At 32.2% G+C, this 15,520-nt stretch overlaps 1 protein-coding gene across 7 annotated transcripts in view; it reads left to right on the top strand.

The window, feature by feature from the left end:
• Positions 1 to 14,871, top strand: part of HNRNPC (heterogeneous nuclear ribonucleoprotein C) — a 42,586-nt gene extending 27,715 nt beyond the window's left edge. For 5 of the 7 annotated variants that reach the window (XM_051980404.1, XM_051980401.1, XM_051980402.1 and 2 more), the window contains 4 exons: positions 13,105 to 13,265; positions 13,904 to 14,017; positions 14,246 to 14,406; positions 14,506 to 14,871. In XM_051980404.1, the coding sequence (XP_051836364.1) occupies positions 13,105 to 13,265; positions 13,904 to 14,017; positions 14,246 to 14,406; positions 14,506 to 14,589 (520 nt within the window). In that variant the 3' untranslated portion in view covers positions 14,590 to 14,871. The remainder of the gene's footprint in view (positions 1 to 13,104; positions 13,266 to 13,903; positions 14,018 to 14,245; positions 14,407 to 14,505) is intronic. The other 2 variants (XM_051980407.1, XM_051980405.1) reach the window with 1 other exon arrangement.
• The last annotated feature ends 649 nt before the right edge of the window (positions 14,872 to 15,520 follow it).

The following is a 15,520-nucleotide window of genomic DNA, read 5'->3' as shown; positions in this document are numbered from 1 at the left end:
AATTACATTTTAATCTGGCTCAGCCCCTTTTGTAGTTTGTCCTACAGCACTGAACTGTTAGGTCATTCTGTATCAGAAATAGAATAGAAACTGGCCTAGGGCCCAGTTTATATCCATTCAGCCATACTTAACCATTTTCTTAGTTTCAGTCCTTTTTCCATCACCTTTCCTTTATATATTTTTCTTTTTCTCAAATTTTAATTGATATTTTTTCTTTTTATCACAAGAATTTTTACTAATATCCTCCTTTACAGAAAGCTATTTTTCAACAAATAAATTTTTTTAAATCTAAAGAAGAAAATTACCCAGCAAAGTTATCAATATCAGTGCATAATTTCAGATTGATTTCCAGAATGGTTATACAGAATCCATCAATAATGGACTAGTGTGTACAACCCTTCTGACATTAGCTTAGACCAGCATTTTATACCATTCTACAATATACTGGAAATAAATAGATGATCTTAATATTAAAGATCATACTATAGCAATTCAAAGCTATAGGATCTGAGAGATGTCCCTGTTTGCAAAAGATAGGGACAGTTATGAAAGGTAAAACAGTTACCTTGGATTATATGAAATAAAAAAGTTTCTATACAACAAAAGCATAGTACCATAGGAAGGGGGGAAGTATTTGAATGGTAAAAATTTGTTACATTTTGGATAAGTATTTGATAATCAACATTAGACATTTAATGAAAAGAAATAAAGGGGCTAAATGCAATTCTCTAATAGGTAAGTGGTCAAAGGATAAGAATAAAAGTTCCAAAATACTTAATCACCATTTGAAATAATTGAAATCATTAATATTATTGTGGCAAGTTGTTTATCTTTGATCTTGTTTCCCCATGACATGAATGTATCTTGAAAACAATTATCTACCATTTGGTTTCTTGTTCTTTTCAACCATAAGAAATCTTACATATTATTTCTATCAAGCTATTAGTAATTTGGTGACTTGCTCCTATAGTTGTAGTTCTAGAGTAGGGTTGTAGGGTAGACCCCCGTGGAGGTCACACTGCCAACTTCTTGAGATCTAGCTCTCTTCTTTACCAAACATGTCCATTGAAAGACAACAGTTGATTTAGAAGAAAAACTAAAATAGCAAATATTTTATGAATTGAGTTTTAAGTTAATAATAATAGTCTGACATGTATGGTGCTTTTGAATTGCATTGTTTTTACATACACTATACACTATCTTGTTGGCTCCTTAAAACAATTCTGTGAGATAGTCACTTGGTGTTATTTCCATCCCTGGCAGATAAGGCAGTTGAGGAAAGAGAAAGTTGAAATGTTTTTCTCATATTTGAATTAGGTAGTGCTTGAAGTGGGATTTTGAACCTCAGGTGTGTCTTATGACCTTGATTAAAGCACTACTAATGTGCAACATGATACCTTTGCTTTGCCTTGAGAAGGCAGTATTTTAGCTTTTTTTTTTTTTTTTTTTAGGTGAAATGAATTTTATTAAGAAAAAGAAATTGTAATTTGAAAGCTATACCAAATGAATAAAATTATATAAATTAAAAATTGGTAACAGTTTTCACAAAGCAATGGACTTTGAACACTGAGAATAGAGTCTGTCCCTGCTTAGGAGATAGCATAAGTGTCTTTTAAAATAATACAAATATGTTTTATTTTTCTAATGTAACTCAAACTATAGCATCTTTGTTTAGAGAGAGTTTATTTTTTTTTCACTTGTGCCAAGGCAATTCAGTTAAATTTAAGTACTTTAGTTTTTTACAGACTATTTACAGACATTTCCTTGTAGTTTATCTTAATTTTGTTAACTATTAGTCTTTTCTTTTCTATTCAAAAAAATAAAGGTAGTTCAATAATTCCATAGTATTGTGTAATTAACCCATATGTAGAAGGATGTATGGGGGAAAAGAGCTTGTTAGAAAGTTATGCATTTGTTTTTTTTCTTTTAAATGAAAGACTAAAATAAAAAAAAAAAACTAAAATAGTTTAGAATGAAAAGCAATTCTCCCTCCCATTCCTTATACTACACCTTTAACTACAAAAAAAATTCAGCAACTAATTAATAACTGGTGAAACATTACCTTTAAATTCCCACTGTTAAACTAATACAAATGTTAACAGTAGATTTGAATTTTCTTTGTTAGTATATTCAGTGAAGGATTTACAAACAGTACTAGTTTGTTGCTTGCATGATGTGGGAAGAATTTTCTATTCTGAAAGTAGTTTTAAGAATCAAATTCAACAGATGCAGTAATTTAGTAAAATAGATGCTTTTCATCTGTTGCCTTCTGGTTAAAAAGGGTGTACCCTATGAACATTAGGTTTCCTAACACAATAGTGAGATCAAGGAATCTGTACATGTAGTTATTGTTTGACTTTCATTCTTAAAGAGGATCATGCCACGTGCTGTCATATGTAAGTGAATTGGATTTAAGTGAGCGAGGACTGTACACATTTTCCTCCAGATCCAACGGCCATATGAAGACAACTGGGGATGGCTCTGGATGCAGTGGGAGACTTTGGACTTAAGCTAAGATCTTTTAATAGCTCTTATTTTGACTGAGGTAATTACCCATTCAATGATTAAGGCTAGGTAGGCTGCATAAATTATAGTAAATTAAATGTCAGGAATTCTAAGTTTCACTTCTGTCTTTTGTAGCTTTTTGGGTAAGTCAACTCCCATTTCTCTCCATCTCTGAAAGGGTAGGAACTTGGATTGAAGTCTTCAGGATTGAAATTTCAGAAGAATTCTGACTTCTCCCCTTACTCCCCCAAAAAGAAAACTTTTAGCAATGTGGATTATATCAGTTTTTATTATAAAAGTAGTTTTGTCCTCATGGGTCCCCTAAAGGAGTTTTGGGAATCTTCCCCCACCTCTTACTGAACCAACCTTTTTGAAAACTACTAGACCAAATGATAAGTATAGATCCCTTCTTTAGAAGTAACATCATCTCTAGTTGCCTGTGGGATTTTTCTATCTGTGTATCCTATTTCACATTCAATATGTCCAAAACAGAACTATTTGCTCTAAAATGCCTCCTCATTCCAAATTCATTTGCTGTATAGACTGAGACATCATTATTCATCATTTTTGTAATCTTCAAAATTCTTCTTTCGCCTTATCTAATCAAGTCTAGTTGATAATGCTCTTACAACATCTTCCCCCTTTTTCTTTGTTCTTATTGCTACTATTCTAGTTTTTCCCTTATCTCTGCTTCATCTTTCATGCTACAAATAGATCTGAAAATACTCCTACTTTGAAAAAAGTGATTATTTTGTCTGGGGCAAGGGTATAAATTAGTCATACAAGAGTTTAGAACTGGATGGGATCAATTCCTTCATTTTTAATTTTTAATATTTTAAAATAATTTTTTAATCACCACCAAATAAGATAAGCATTTCTTTATTTATATTGTATAATAGAGAATTATACACAAAACTATTTAGCTCTATTATATGCAGCTTATTTTTTCTCCTTGAATATATGAGAAATTTTTTTTAAGTGTAAAAGAAAATAAAAACAAAATAGTTGCTTCAATGCTTCCTCTTAACTCTTTAACTTCTTTTTCTTCCTCTATAGTAGAGGAAAAAAAAAAAACCCCACAAAGCTCTTGTAGCAGATGCCTAGCCCAAAACCAAATTGGCCTTATTTTAGCAATGAAAATTGACCCAAGGTCATACCAATTGGTAATTGTCAGGATTTGAAGTTAGATTCTCTGACTCATTTATTTACATATTTCCCAAGATACTTCTGTCATTGTACTTCCAACACATATTCAGTGCGAAATCTGACTGCTCTATTCCCAAACATGTTTTTCCTCTCCTACCTTTAAGCTGCTTTTTTCATGCTACCAGAGAATGGGTCATAATACTATGGTGTTATTCACAAAGTCCTTCCTGATCCTCTATAACAGTAAAGAGTATTCTCGAACTTTTTAACTTTTTGTTTTGTAGCTCCCATTTTAATGATTATAGATGAGTTTAACTGAGTCCCAAGCAAGTTATAATGATTTAATTTACATATCTGAGATTGTAGGCCCTCTATTCAGTGCTCATCCTTTAAATTTTCTTAAATTTTGAGAAGTATTTTTCATTTCCAAATAGGTCCCTTTCTTAATGAAGCTTCATCCATTTTATTAAAAAAAAAAAAAAAAAAAGAATTATTTTTATTAAGGAAAGGCAGTTTAGCAAACCTAACTGGCAAACTAAGTCTGATAGTATATATGATATTCTACACCCCTAATCTTTGAAAAGAGATAAAACTTTATGGATAAACTTGATTATTGTAATTATATATCATTCATTTTTGTTCAAATATTTGAAGGAGTGCTAGCTGATAAGTTCTTTTAGAGTCCAGAAAGCGTCACCAAAAACTATGGATTAAATTAATTTATATATTTCAAGTCAGGAAAAACTTAAAACAGAAAGTGGAATGAGTACATAAGAATGGTGGAATTCAGTATAAGAGGTTGTGAGTTCAGTCTCTTTGGATGTCTTCAAACAGAGGTTAGATGATTACATAAACAGGTATAATATGTCTGTGTATAGGTTGGAGTAGATAGCTGTTGAGGTCCTTTCTAACCTTAAAATCCTGTTTTTAATCACAAGGGGAACAACACGAGCATTATTTTTACCATAACCCAGTGTTCATATATGATAAAATAGAAAAATAAAATGAATTTTGGAACCATAATAATGGGTTGACCATAAGAAAGAATTGAACAGTAATTATATAAGATAGAAGGTAGCAACTAGATATTAATCTTTGGATGATATTGTTGAAACTGCTTATCCTAATTCAAATAGGTGAAATACAATGGCAAAAGATATGGTAACACCCTAGAGGCCAATCATTACCATAATCAGTCTCAAAATTTTTTGCCCTAAGCAATATAGATTAAATTATGCCAACATTTTGTCCTCAAGATTTATAGGCAAAACACATATAGAAATGGGTCAAACAATGGCATTAATTAAATGTAATTGAAGGAAAGCAATAAGCTTTTAACAGATGTCTTATGCGTACTACCATCACACCATAATTGGAATGGTTTAAGTAATCAGATCTAAGCCTAGGAAAATCTGTGATCTCATCAGTTGGGTTAAGCTAGAAATTTGTGGAAAAGAGCTACCCAGTGTTCTGGATATTGGGTACTTTCTTGACATTGTAGTAAGATCAGTGGAGCTATTGAAACTTGTCATCTAATTTCTTCCTTTGTAACCAGTTCATCTTTCAACATATTTTCCTTGATGACAGTTTCTTCAGTATTCCTCATTTTAAAAATAGTTGCTATATTCTTACTTCTTTCATCCTATTAATGTTTAAGATGACCTTTAAAAATTGGGCATTGAGTTGGGAACGTGACAATTTTACATACAAGTAACAATACAGATTTCCACATTAGCTATTTCCAAAAATGTATATCTTCATTTAGTCCTTGATTTCTCTTATCAGATGAGTGATGAGTTGTTCAATATTGTTTCTGGAATTGGTGGAATGTTTCACTGATCAGAGGTCTTTTTCTTTTAAATGGTCTTTAAAAAAATGTTGTAGTTACTATCAAAACTGGAAAAGGAGCATTCACAACAAATGAAGGAAGAATGTTAGAAATTATTTTCCCAATCCTGTGCCAGTAAAACTGACAATGATAGATTATTTGTTTAAAAAAAAAAAAGTTCCTACATTAATAGAACCAGAAACAGATTATTTAAAGTACTTAAATTGGGGGGAGGGGTAAGGGGGATTGAAATAATCATTAATGTACTCAAAACATTTAAAAGCCAATTCCCATTTTGTATAATATCTTTGCAAAAGTAGGACCAGAAGGGATCCTACCAAAATATTGAACCTCTAAGTCAGGGAGACTTAGAAGAGAATTTAGAACAATACTTTCTAATAAAATCTTTTTGACTTTGGGAATTTAACCCCTTTGAATTTCTATTTTCTCAGCTGTGAAGTTAAAAGTAATACTTAATTAGTGGTATCTTTAGGGATCAGTAATCATTTTTGTACTGGATTTCTCTCATATATGCAGTACTCTTAAATAAAAATTAGTTCAGGAAAATCTTGAAGGATATGGAAGTGCTCTTTCACTATGATATCATCTTTAAATTTTCTTTTCAGCTAAACTCCAAGGTATTTGAATTTCTTCTTGGACTGACTTGATACTTTATATACACTGTTTCAGAGACTATTCCAACATGATTTGAATTTCTTCTTGGGGTGACTTGATATTAGATTATTATTATACAGTTTCAGGGACTTATTCTGACACAAGGCATTTTAAAAGTTTTTTTCTGATTTTTTTTTTTCCACCCCGATGTGTTTCCCTAGTATCTTCCTTGTTTCTCCCAGAGAACTGTGTCATATAACAAAGTGGTTTTTTTTCCCCCTGACGCAGTTGGTAGTTAAGTGACTTGCCCAGGGTCATACAGCCACGAAGTGTTAAGTGATTGACTGAGCCACCTAGCAGCCCTAATAAATAGGATTTTTTAAAGGAAAAAAGAACAAGAGAGAAAATGGGAATTGGCATAACTGATTAATATTCAGTTTGTAATGTTTGTGCACCTTTAAAAGGGTGAGTTTGGGGGAGTATCTTCTTATAAATTTATCAAGCTATGCTTGTTCTTTGCAGCATTAAATTTGTGTAGGGGGGTGTATGTAGAGGCTCTTATTAGTTGTACTTTACATCATTTTATGCTTCTGATTTCATCATGTTTGTCATTTCTTATACTACATTTATGTATGTTTTATTTAGATATTATCCACAAAGTAGTGGGTATCTATAATGCTTCCAATTCTTTGCTATCCACAAGCATGCTATTTCATTTTTGGTTTTGAAATTGTAAGATCTGGTTAAATGAAATAATTACTTTAAGTGGTAGCTAGATGGTGCAGTGGATAGAGCACCAGCCCTGAAATCTGGACTCAATCATTTAACACTTCCTGGATGTATGACCCTGGACAAATCACTTGACTCCAAATGCTTCAGTTAAAAAAAAAAATTACTACTTCAAATAATTATTTAATTATAAGTGAATTGGAGAAGAAAATGGCAAAACATTCCAGTATGCTTGTCAAGAAAACAACAAATAGGATCATGAAGAGTTGGACATGACTGAACAACAATGGCTTTTGATTTTACAGTCCTATTCGTTGTTCATTTTGTCTTAGACATCAAGTTCTTATCATAGATATTTGGTATAAGGTTTTTTCCTAATTGGTCAGTTCCCTTCTTAACAAAATGTGTAAGTTTTGACTAAGCAAAAGCTTTGCATTTTCATGTAATTGAAATCATCTCCTCATTTTTAAAAATTGCCTCTATCCTCTGGTTATTTATTCTTCCCCTATCCATGAAAAATGGATGATGTTTCTCTTTTGATGTGTGTGTGTGGTGAGTTCTTGGATGGGTAAGTGTAAATTAAAGAAAATTATTACTTTTTGATCCTCTTGGCAGTCTGCTTAATCTTATCAACTTCAGTTTTCTTTTTTCTAAAATAAGAGCATCACACACAGTTACTTGAGGATATAAAGCACTATGCACTCTTATAGCTCAATTTTATTATTATTTTAACTGAAAATTGTGAATCTGTGAATCATACAAGTAACTAACCTTATTCATAGTAGGACTTATATTTGTATTGTTAGTTTGCCATGTAAACTTAATTTTTTTTTAACCCTATTTTGATTTTTGGACCAATGAAAATTTTCCATACCATCCTGAAATTAATAAAAGTTCCTATTAGTATTGGGTATATTAACATAATATATAATAGTATATACTACATATATATATAGTAGTATAGTATATTAATATATAACTTGTGTATCAATTGACACTTCCTTTTCTTGATGAAGAAGTAGAACGAGAGAATTAGGGAGTTAAGTGGGGTATTATCAGGTATTAAATCCCAATTTTCAAAGCCTAAATGTGATATTCTTATAAATCACACTATGTAATCTATTGAATCACATGACTATTTAATGTTATGGAAGTGATACTAACTTGTTACAAATCCAAGAGTTATTAGTCCGTTTTATAACAATGTACATTAAGTCATTGTAATTGAGAAAATAGATGGTATTTTGACATCAGAATCTAGAAAATAACTAGAGCTATGATTTTATTAGTGGAATGAGCTCTTTTCAATCAGTGTAGCTCAGGATCTTGTAATATTTTGTGATTTCAGTGGGGGGGGGGGAGGGTTATGCCCAGAGGTTGACTTTGGTAAAGTCACAGCCATTATGTCAGACAGAATTTGAATCCACATCTTCATGATTTCAGAAGCCCTTTTTGTTCCCCATTGCTTAAGAAAGATAGAACAGTTAATGTTTTCCATTTGAAGAAATATATGGATCAGAAAGAATAAAATTTGACACTTTTGGAAAGGGTAGAAAAGTTTATAAAAAAGAAAAGGAAACAACCTAATTACTAAAGATAAAAATTCTAGAAACCCTTTTGAATAAATGGTAGGAAATAGCCTTATCTCTTCTCAATCATAGGATTATATTTTTGCTAAAGATTTTCACTAAGTGAAATGTTACAGCCTTTTAAAAATTAACTATGGGTCTTTCTATTACCTTTGGGTTCTTGCAGTTACAGATCTTGAGATCTGTAACACAAGGCTTTGCAAAAGATGAATGTGAAAACTATGTTTGCATGTATTTAGGAAAATGATATATTGCTTTTTAAAAAAAGGGGGAAAAAAATCTCCCTTACCTTCCCCAAGACAGCAATCTTATAATAGGTTAAATATGTTTAAACACATTTCTACATTTATCATGCTGCACAAGAAAAATCAGATCAAAAAGGGAAAAAATGAAAAAGAAAATAAAATTCAATGAATCAACAACAAAAGAAATGAAAATGCTATGTTGTGATTTACACTCAGTTCCCACAGTCCTCTCTGAGTGTAGATAGCTCTCTTCATCACAAGATCATTGGAACTGCCCTGGATCATCTCAATGTTGAGAAGTCACATTCATCAGAACTGATCATTCTGTAATCTTGCTTTTGCTATGTATATTGATCTCCTGGTTCTGCTCACTTCACTTAGCATCAGTCCATGTAAGTCTCAGAGAGGACTCTCATATGAAAGGTAGTGCTTCAGCTGTGTGTTTCTAACCATACTGGTTAGGAAGAGCCATATAATGTCATGACATGAAAATGGAAGGTATTGTCATATGAAAAGTAGCAAGTCATCCACTGTATCAGGATTGTTGAATTGATTGGAGAAGATTATAAAAAGACTAGAAAATTAAAAGGATTCCTGTTTTGTGAAGAGCTTTAAGTACCAACAAGTTATTGATCCTGGAGGTTAATAGAGAATTACTGAATTGATAAGTTTTATGTGAGGTATGAATTATGGGCTGTGATCATGATCATACTTGAAGCTTTAGGAAAAAACTATTTTTGTAGAAATACCAATTAGGAGACTTTTAATGTTCTCTTATGAACATTATGAAATGTTGTTTCTTATGAAAGATAAAAGGCCTGAGCTGGTAGTTATGTGAATGGAGGAAAAAAGGACATTCTTAAAGAGTACAGGTGGTAGAAGGAATAAGGGTTGGCACTTGATTGGATATGAATTGAGTTGTAAATCATTCTGATCTTTGTCTATTCTTTGGACCTTTTTCCTTTTTAATTTAAAAGATATTTACAAGCTCTGTTCTAATTCCTCTTTTATCTGTTTAAAAAGAAATAAAGCAAGAAACTTCACAAACTAATATTAAAGTGGCTTCTTAAATCAAGTTTCTACAGAAGCCTTTTTTTGGTTGCTTGAAATTTACTTTTATCTACTTTGGTTCTTGTATTTACGAAAACCTTATTATAATGGTGACATTTCAAATGTCCTTATGTTTTTATAATTAATATGATATCAGTGTGATGGTCTGGCACTTGGGGCCATCAGTATGACATAATGCTAATCACTTTTATACTTTAGTGAATGAGTTCTTCAGTATAATCAGGTGTAGTACGGGGATTTTTTTTTTTTAATCAGTTCATAGAAAATATATGGCTGTTTTGATTGAAGCAGTTGGGGTGGGGTTGGTGTGAGGCAATTAGGACTGTGTCTTGCCCCTGGGTCATAAAGCTAGTAAGGGTTGAGTATTTGAGGCTAGATGTGAATTCATTTTGCTCTATCGTCTGCAATCTTGCTGCCTGGTTTTTTTTTTTTTTTTTTTTTTTTTTTTTTTTTTTTTTTGTAGATCATGTCACCTTTAGTTAGATTATTTGATAGGTGTTAAAAACTATGCCTGTAATTTTGATTTTACAGTAATTTCCTTATCTAATATATATTGATCACTAATTCTGGGCTTATTGAAAAGTGACTTAAGCTCCCTTCTTTTTTTAGCATATTCTTGGGCTGGCTAAGTTCCATCTGCAAGGAAGTATTTTTTTTGCATGTGAAATTTTTGTTAATTTTCTTTTATTCAGAATTGTACATGCCAGACAATTCCCTAAAGATGATACTGGTTTTTAGTGGGAGGATGGGGGAAGTTCATGCACACATGTACCCAAAGAAAGTTTGAAGTAGATACATTGATATGGAAAAAGAACAACCACCAAATAGCTACTGTGTATTCTATGTAGCCACATCAATTTTGGAGCTACTTGGTATGGATTAAATGAGAAATACTCTATAGAGAAGTAAAAAATGGCAATTGCAATAAAAATTAAGATTAAAAAAAATAATAGAAAAAAAGCACGAGAAAAGATCAAGACAAAAGAAATCAATGTGTAATTTCCATTTCCATATCCTTTAACTCACAAGATTCCACTACTTGGCACATATATTCATTCCCCCCCCAAAAAAATCAAAAGCAATCAGTTTCATAACAAAACAGTACTTTTTGTATAAAAGAATTGGAAACAAAGTACCCATCAACTGGGGAATAATTAAAACAAACTGATTAACAAATGTAATGAAAGGTTACTCTATAGCAAAAGCATTGTAAGCACTGAAATAGTAGTTATTTAAATTTAGAGAAGTAGGGAAAGCAGTAGATAAAACCGGCACAGAGAAAACAAACTGAACAACAATACACTATAAACTGAAAAACAACATACTGTTCTTTCACAAGTTATAAACAGGAAAACACTTTTCCTGTAATGTCTCATAACTATAAAAAGCAATTTTTAAGACAAGTTTTTTAGGTTTTGGTAAAATATTCTCAAATATTTTATCCATTTTGAAATTAGTAAAGTAGGATTTCGCTTTCTATTGCTAGTCTTTAACAGACTGTTATTAAAGTTTTTTTGAAGCTACTATCTCAAATACTATCTTTACTGATTAGTCTATCATGTAACCAGTAAATGGATACTGGTTTATTTTTTTCTTTACTATCTTTTATGCGGTTAATTTCTTTTTTTTTTTTTTTCTTAAACTTACTTTCCTATCTAATAAGTGAGGAAATGATATATAATGCTAATTTTTGGCTTTAGGTACTTTTAATGAAAGGATAAATGATATTTAAAAGGCCCCAATGCCATGTTTTTGTGTCAAAGGCTTTTAGTAAAGCATGAAATTTGGAAATTTGTAAACAATCATAATTGAGAATATCTTTTAATTTGTTAATTATGTTAATTTTCCATCTGAGATGATTTATAGGCCACTGGTTTCTGGTTTTATGTCAATAAATCTTTTTAAGAAATAGCTCAATGACTTTTCTTTTATATTTCACTATTATCAGTAGCTTATTGATTATGTTGTGGTAGTGTTATAGTGTTTTCTTGATGCTTTTGAATTTGATACTGATTTTGATCTTTCCTGTAGATAGTCTATTTGGTTACTCTGACAACTAACTTGATTCTGAAAATACTCCCATGTTTTTAATAATCAAAATTTGTTTTTGCCATATTTTTTTTGCCAAATTTTCCATAAGATTCCATAATCATAATATCCTCTCTTCCCTCCTCTACTTTTTATCTTTCCCTTTCTCCTCTATTTTTCTCTTTTCCCCTCCCCAATTTTCTGATTCCTATTGTGAGGTATATTTGCCTTCTGTGGTATTTTAGGGGAAAAGCAGGCTAGTAGGAAGTTAAGAATATTACCAAGTTTTGAACAATTCTTCCTGGTCCATAAATTGTTTATGATTAATTTAAAAGATCCCATCTGTGTTTTTCGTAATTCATCAGAAGTTTTAAGGGCAACAGCAAGTCACCATTTTGACACGTACTTGTTGTTTTTCTTTTCTTCCTCATTTTCCCCTCTTCCTCTTCGTCCTCCCCCTCCTCTGGCAATTAGGCTTAAGTGACTTGCCTAGGATCATACAGCTAGGAAATGTTACGTGTTTGAGGCTAGATTTGAGCTCGCATCCTCCTGACTTCAGGGCTGGTGCTCTAACCATTGTGCCACTTAGATGCCCCTGGTACTTCTGTACTTTTCTTTGCCCTTTAGAAAATTTAAGATGTACATTTTGGCAATGAAGGATAGCTGATATTTATAAAATGTTCATTTACTAAGATTTTCTTCCATCAACAACTCAGAGTATTAGGTCATTGAAGTAAAAACACTCCATAAACACAGCCTTAATTAATTAGTTAATTAAAAATTAGTTTAAAATTCCTTAAGCCTGATGACATTCAAAAATGATAGTAAATAACTTAATAGAAGTTGACATGCTCTGTGGTTGATATATGATAATGATGGTTAGTTGACCAATCTCTTTCCACTTTGCACAAACTGGCTTTATAACTACTATTTGGTTAATACCTGCAATTGCTTCTGAATGAAAAGGTTATGTTACATTTATGCAAATTAGTATATAGTGTAGTATACACATATTTAAATGACCATTTTAGTGGGTATTTTACATTATCTGATGAAATCATTGATACCTTCTCTTTAGGATTTATTTTATTAAATTTTAATTAAAATATCTGAAATTAGCATAAATATTTGCTGTAATGAAAAGATTTTAGAAAACTTAAGTTCTAATTAATTTGGATTTGTACCTTGTCTATGAATTGTATTATATTAAATAAGAAATGGAAATTTTTTTTTTCACTCATTTTTGCTGGGCTTGAAGAATACAAAAGTCTCCTGAAAGCCCCAGAAAAGCCATGGAGAAGACAAAAAGTAAATTAATATGGAAATTTACCATATTTATTTCTTACAGGATGTACAGCTATCCAGCACGTGTACCACCTCCTCCTCCTATAGCTCGTGCAGTGGTACCCTCAAAACGCCAACGTGTGTCAGGAAACACTTCCCGCAGAGGCAAAAGTGGCTTTAATTCCAAGAGTGGGCAGCGGGGCTCTTCATCTAAATCTGGCAAATGTATGTTTTAATTTCAGATAACCATATCTTTCTTAATTTCAATTACTTGGGATGTTGAATTTTGTTAGAAATAGAAATTTTAAGGGGTGGAGAATCAGTTTGTAGCGGATGACAAGAAAAGTAATTTTGATACTCCTTTCATGTGCTTACTTCATTCATTAATCTATTTTACAACATTAGGATGTTTTTACATCTCAGGATGTTTTGAAACAGATACTAGTACAGAATAATAAAACTAATCCTACCACAGTCTTACACCCTGAGAGGTCACAGTTTAATTTTTAAAAAATTTTGTATAGAGGGGAAAAAATGATCGTGTTTATTTTTAAATGCTTTGAGAGAAGTGTTTTTGGTTTTTTTATTCTTTTGAAGTCCTGAAAGTGATAGTATTTTTGAGAACAAAAAAGGGGAGCAAGAATCCATAAAATAAAAATGAGGTTGATAAGGAGAGAAAGTGCTGTTGCTAGATATTAGAAAGCACATTATCTTAATGTAAATTTCAATTGATTCCAACTCAGACTTTGCCTACTGATGATGATTTGGTGTCTAATTATAGAGTCCTATGGGGATGATATTATATAAATACTTTGAGTTTCTTTTTTGAGTCTAACCTCATGGTTTGTTGTTTGGGGTTATAGTGAAAGGTGATGATCTTCAGACAATTAAGAAGGAATTGACCCAGATAAAACAGAAAGTGGATTCTTTATTGGAGAGCCTGGAAAAAATTGAGAAAGAACAAAGCAAACAAACAGGTAAATGGTGTTCTATCTCTCAGATGTTTTTGGGTACTATTATCATCACAAAAGGTAGTTGAAAGTATATGCTGGAGTAGTGGGATATGAAACTTTGTGAAATTGGGAAGGGAACTTTTGTGGGAGGATTTAGACTCGTGCTGCAGTTGTATGATCATTATCTGGGGATTGTCTACATCCTGTGGACATTACTTGCCCCCTAGACAGACTTGTCCTTCTCATCCCCAGTAGAGATGAAGAATGATAAGTCAGAAGAGGAGCAGAGCAGCAGCTCCCTGAAGAAAGATGAGACTAATGTGAAGATGGAGTCTGAGGGGGGTGCAGATGACTCTGCTGAGGAGGGGGACCTACTGGATGATGATGATAATGAAGATCGGGGGGATGACCAGGTGAAAACTGTGGGGAAGGAAAGAAAGATACGGGGGAAGGGGGGGTACTAGGAACACCTGGAATGCTTCTAACTCTGTCCTTTTTTGTCTGTTTTGTAGCTGGAGTTGATCAAGGATGATGAAAAAGAAGCTGAAGAAGGAGAGGATGACAGAGACAGCGCCAATGGCGAGGACGACTCTTAAGCACATGTTGGGGTTTTAGAACTCTCGTCCCATTATTTCTTTATCTAGGCGCTTGTCTTTGATCAAACTTTTCACCAGATCCTTTCCCTTAGAATCTTCCAGCACATGTTCACTGTTGTACCCAACTTTATCCTTCCCATGTTCATTAATTCTGCCCTGCGCCTAGTTCCTTTCCTACTTCCTTCAATTCTCCTAGTAGTTATATTAAGTCTCCTGTAATTTTGCTCTTTTAATTTTGATACCTCTTTATGACTTAACAATAAAAAGGATGTATGGTTTTTATCAGCTGTCTCCAAAGGAATCTCTTGTTATGCAGGGAGTAAGCACAGTTCTCTATTCAATTCAAACCTGAGACTGATTGCTACTTCCAAAAGTGAAAAGGCAATCAATCTCATTTAATTCAGTTCCGGAGAACTTTTGAGTGTCTTCTCCTACCTAGGATTATAATGTGGGGGGCTACAAAAATGTAACAGTTTTTATTTTATTTTATTTTTTTGTGAATGACAGTTGTCAGTAGAAATGCATAAAGAGGTACATTCAGAAGAGGAATTAGTGTGTGCTTATATATTTTTTTTTAAACAGACTTTGTTTTCTAAAGTTGATATTGTGGGTTATTCATGTGAAACAACAGCCTGATGTTTGAAACTTTTTTTTTCTCAAAATAAAAAAATATTAAACCAGGAATTTGAAGAAGAAAAACATGACCCTAACCCCTGGATTTTCTTATTACAAATTTTTTCACTGTTTTATAATTGTTTATTGAACTTATTGTAATTTTATTAGGCGTTATTACTTAAAGGTTTAGCACTTCATACCCTCCGGTGCACACGCCAGTTATTTGTTGCTTTATTTATTTTCCCCCCAGAAGGCTGCAAATGAGTAGATAACTTCTTCCCAGAGTTGGGGGTTCTTTGCTGACGGAATTTAGAGA

Source organism: Antechinus flavipes, chromosome 2 (assembly GCF_016432865.1).
Source record: "Antechinus flavipes isolate AdamAnt ecotype Samford, QLD, Australia chromosome 2, AdamAnt_v2, whole genome shotgun sequence".
Lineage (NCBI taxonomy): Eukaryota > Metazoa > Chordata > Mammalia > Dasyuromorphia > Dasyuridae > Antechinus > Antechinus flavipes.
The sequence above is the reverse complement of the archived record's forward strand: the minus strand, read 5'-3'. Positions and strand labels throughout refer to the sequence as shown.